The sequence below is a fragment of the Coptis chinensis genome, chromosome 6 (genome assembly GCF_015680905.1).
Source record: "Coptis chinensis isolate HL-2020 chromosome 6, ASM1568090v1, whole genome shotgun sequence".
NCBI classification, from domain to species: domain Eukaryota; kingdom Viridiplantae; phylum Streptophyta; class Magnoliopsida; order Ranunculales; family Ranunculaceae; genus Coptis; species Coptis chinensis.
The window spans coordinates 20274645-20276847 of record NC_141461.1 but is presented as its reverse complement, the minus strand read 5'-3'; the positions used below and the strand labels follow the sequence as shown (position 1 = coordinate 20276847).

The window sequence follows — 2203 nt, the reverse complement described above, 5'->3', positions numbered from 1 at the left end:
TTCAATGAGACTTTCCTTGCACTTGGCAACTCCAATTGACAGTTCACTCATTTTCTCTATGAAAAATATGTAACTCTCAACATTAGTTGCTGCATCATATGCCAATTGAGTAGCAACCTTAATGCAATGAGAAACTCTTAAAGCCTCTTGGTTTCCATGATCGTTCACTAATCCACCATCAAACACGACCCTGTAAGTGTTTGTCTTTTGTGTCCACCTCTTCAAAATAAAGTGAGCTGGAATCTCTTCAACGTCATACCGCAGAAAAATCTTCAAAAGATGAGCGCAAGGTATACCCATAAACTTGAAATACTTACATTCACACTCAGCCTCCAGGGTTGTTCTATCAAAACTCACTTTCCAAACATTGGTATTCTGAGGCTTTCTTGATTTCAAGAAATAAGTTCCATTTCCGTTCCTGTCAACCACCTCTTCAACAATTTTGTAGTAGTTTATTGCATTTTCCACCTGAAACTTAAATTTATTAAAAACATTTATTGTGTACACTTTGCCAGCATGCTTCAAAAGGAACTCGTTTCTACCCACATTGCGACATTTATGTTCAGTGTTGTAATCAAAGTCTTTTTTATACTTGGCTATCAATCCCAAACTTCTTTCGTTACCATGAACAAATTGCATGAGAGTAGTCGTAGAACTAACAAAGTTATCATAAGAGTTCATTGATTCACTCCGTCCAGTTGTGTTCATTCCAGCAAAGAAGGTGTCTAAGTGATAAACCCGAACCCAATTTCTTCTTAACTCATACATTTCATTCAACCAACTATGCTCCACCAAATTGTATTTTACTATCAGTGCAGGCCACTTGCTTTCAAAATCATCTATCCTATAGGATTTAAGAACGAAATTTAGCTCTGTCACAAATGTGTTGTTTTTATGGTAGACATGCCCCAACTTCTCTGAAAATTTATTTGAAACATGCCAAAAACAATGACGATGTCGTGTAGAGGGGAATACCTTAGCAATCGCTCCAGTCATTGCCCTGTCTTGATCTTGGTGAGAAGAATCGAAGTTGGAGGGCGACCACCCATAGCTGCAAGCCATGTCTGAAATAACCACACAAATGTTTCCTCAGTCTCATCAAGCAATAATGCACACCCAAATTGAATGGATTGCAAATGGTGGTTGACACCAGTAAAAGGAGCAAAAGGCATTTCATAAATATTAGTCCGGTAAGTTGTATCGAAAGATACAACATCTCCAAAGTATTCGTACTGCACCTAAGACCGTCCTTCAATCCAAAAAAAATTAACTGCGGTACCACTTGGATCTAGTTGAACAGCGTAGTAAAATTGAGGATTTTCTGCGCTCTTTTGCTTAAAGTAATCAAGTACAGCCGTCGCGTCATTTTCTTTTGGTTTCTTTCTTGTGGGCAGAATAGTTTTGACACATCTTTGAAGTAAAGCCTAATTGCATCCCCTGAGAAAATTGATGCAACTTTTGCCACCTGGTAAACCCTCATTATCAAAATCTCTCACGGGTTCTTTTTTCGCTCGCATAGATTTATTCGACCTCATTGAACCCCTCTTGTACGGAGAAACCAAGCCATGACTATGGTTGTTTTCAACCAATGTAACTGTGTATATATTGTCGAGTTTTTTCTTTGCCAATCTCATTCTTGCTCTACAATCACACCTGACAGTCGAAGTGTTTCTTGATGTTCTTGACACTCTAATAGACACATCTTCTTTTTTGTTATGGATCCCCTCACGTGAACAGACCAAGAGACCACTAGAAGGTACGTCCACATGTGATTGTCTCTTAACTGCACTCCTAACACGCGTTTCAAATCCCTGTTGTCGACCATACTCTTTGTAGTATTTCTTCGCTTCCTCGAAACTGTTAAATGACATCCCTACATACGGTGCTTCTAACAATTGTATGTCTTCGTTTGTGGCTTCAATTGGAGAAGAATCCACTAGTATTGAATCGGGAACATCGGAAGCTCCATTCAAAGTCATTTCTAGTACCCAAAAAAAAACAAATAATTAAATAGATAAATGGAGGCGAGTACAACTTAGAAAAAACATACAATCAATTCATCAAGGACACGATTTTTAGAGCCTGAAAACCTCATTGGATTGAATGGCTAACTACCCTACTGGACTCGATGAGTTCCATAGAAGGCAGAATGATGTAAAATGCTTAACATATATACCATGTGCAATTTCTTGCTACACAAATT

General features: G+C 38.3%; 1 protein-coding gene across 1 annotated transcript; it reads right to left on the bottom strand.

Annotated features, from left to right (window-relative positions):
• Positions 1-1424: 1424 nt before the first annotated feature.
• Positions 1425-1979, bottom strand: LOC147492017 (protein FAR1-RELATED SEQUENCE 5-like). The gene has a single exon (XM_086567377.1). It carries the CDS (start codon positions 1977-1979, stop codon positions 1425-1427), a length of 555 nt encoding a protein of 184 aa, XP_086423503.1.
• Positions 1980-2203: the final 224 nt, after the last annotated feature.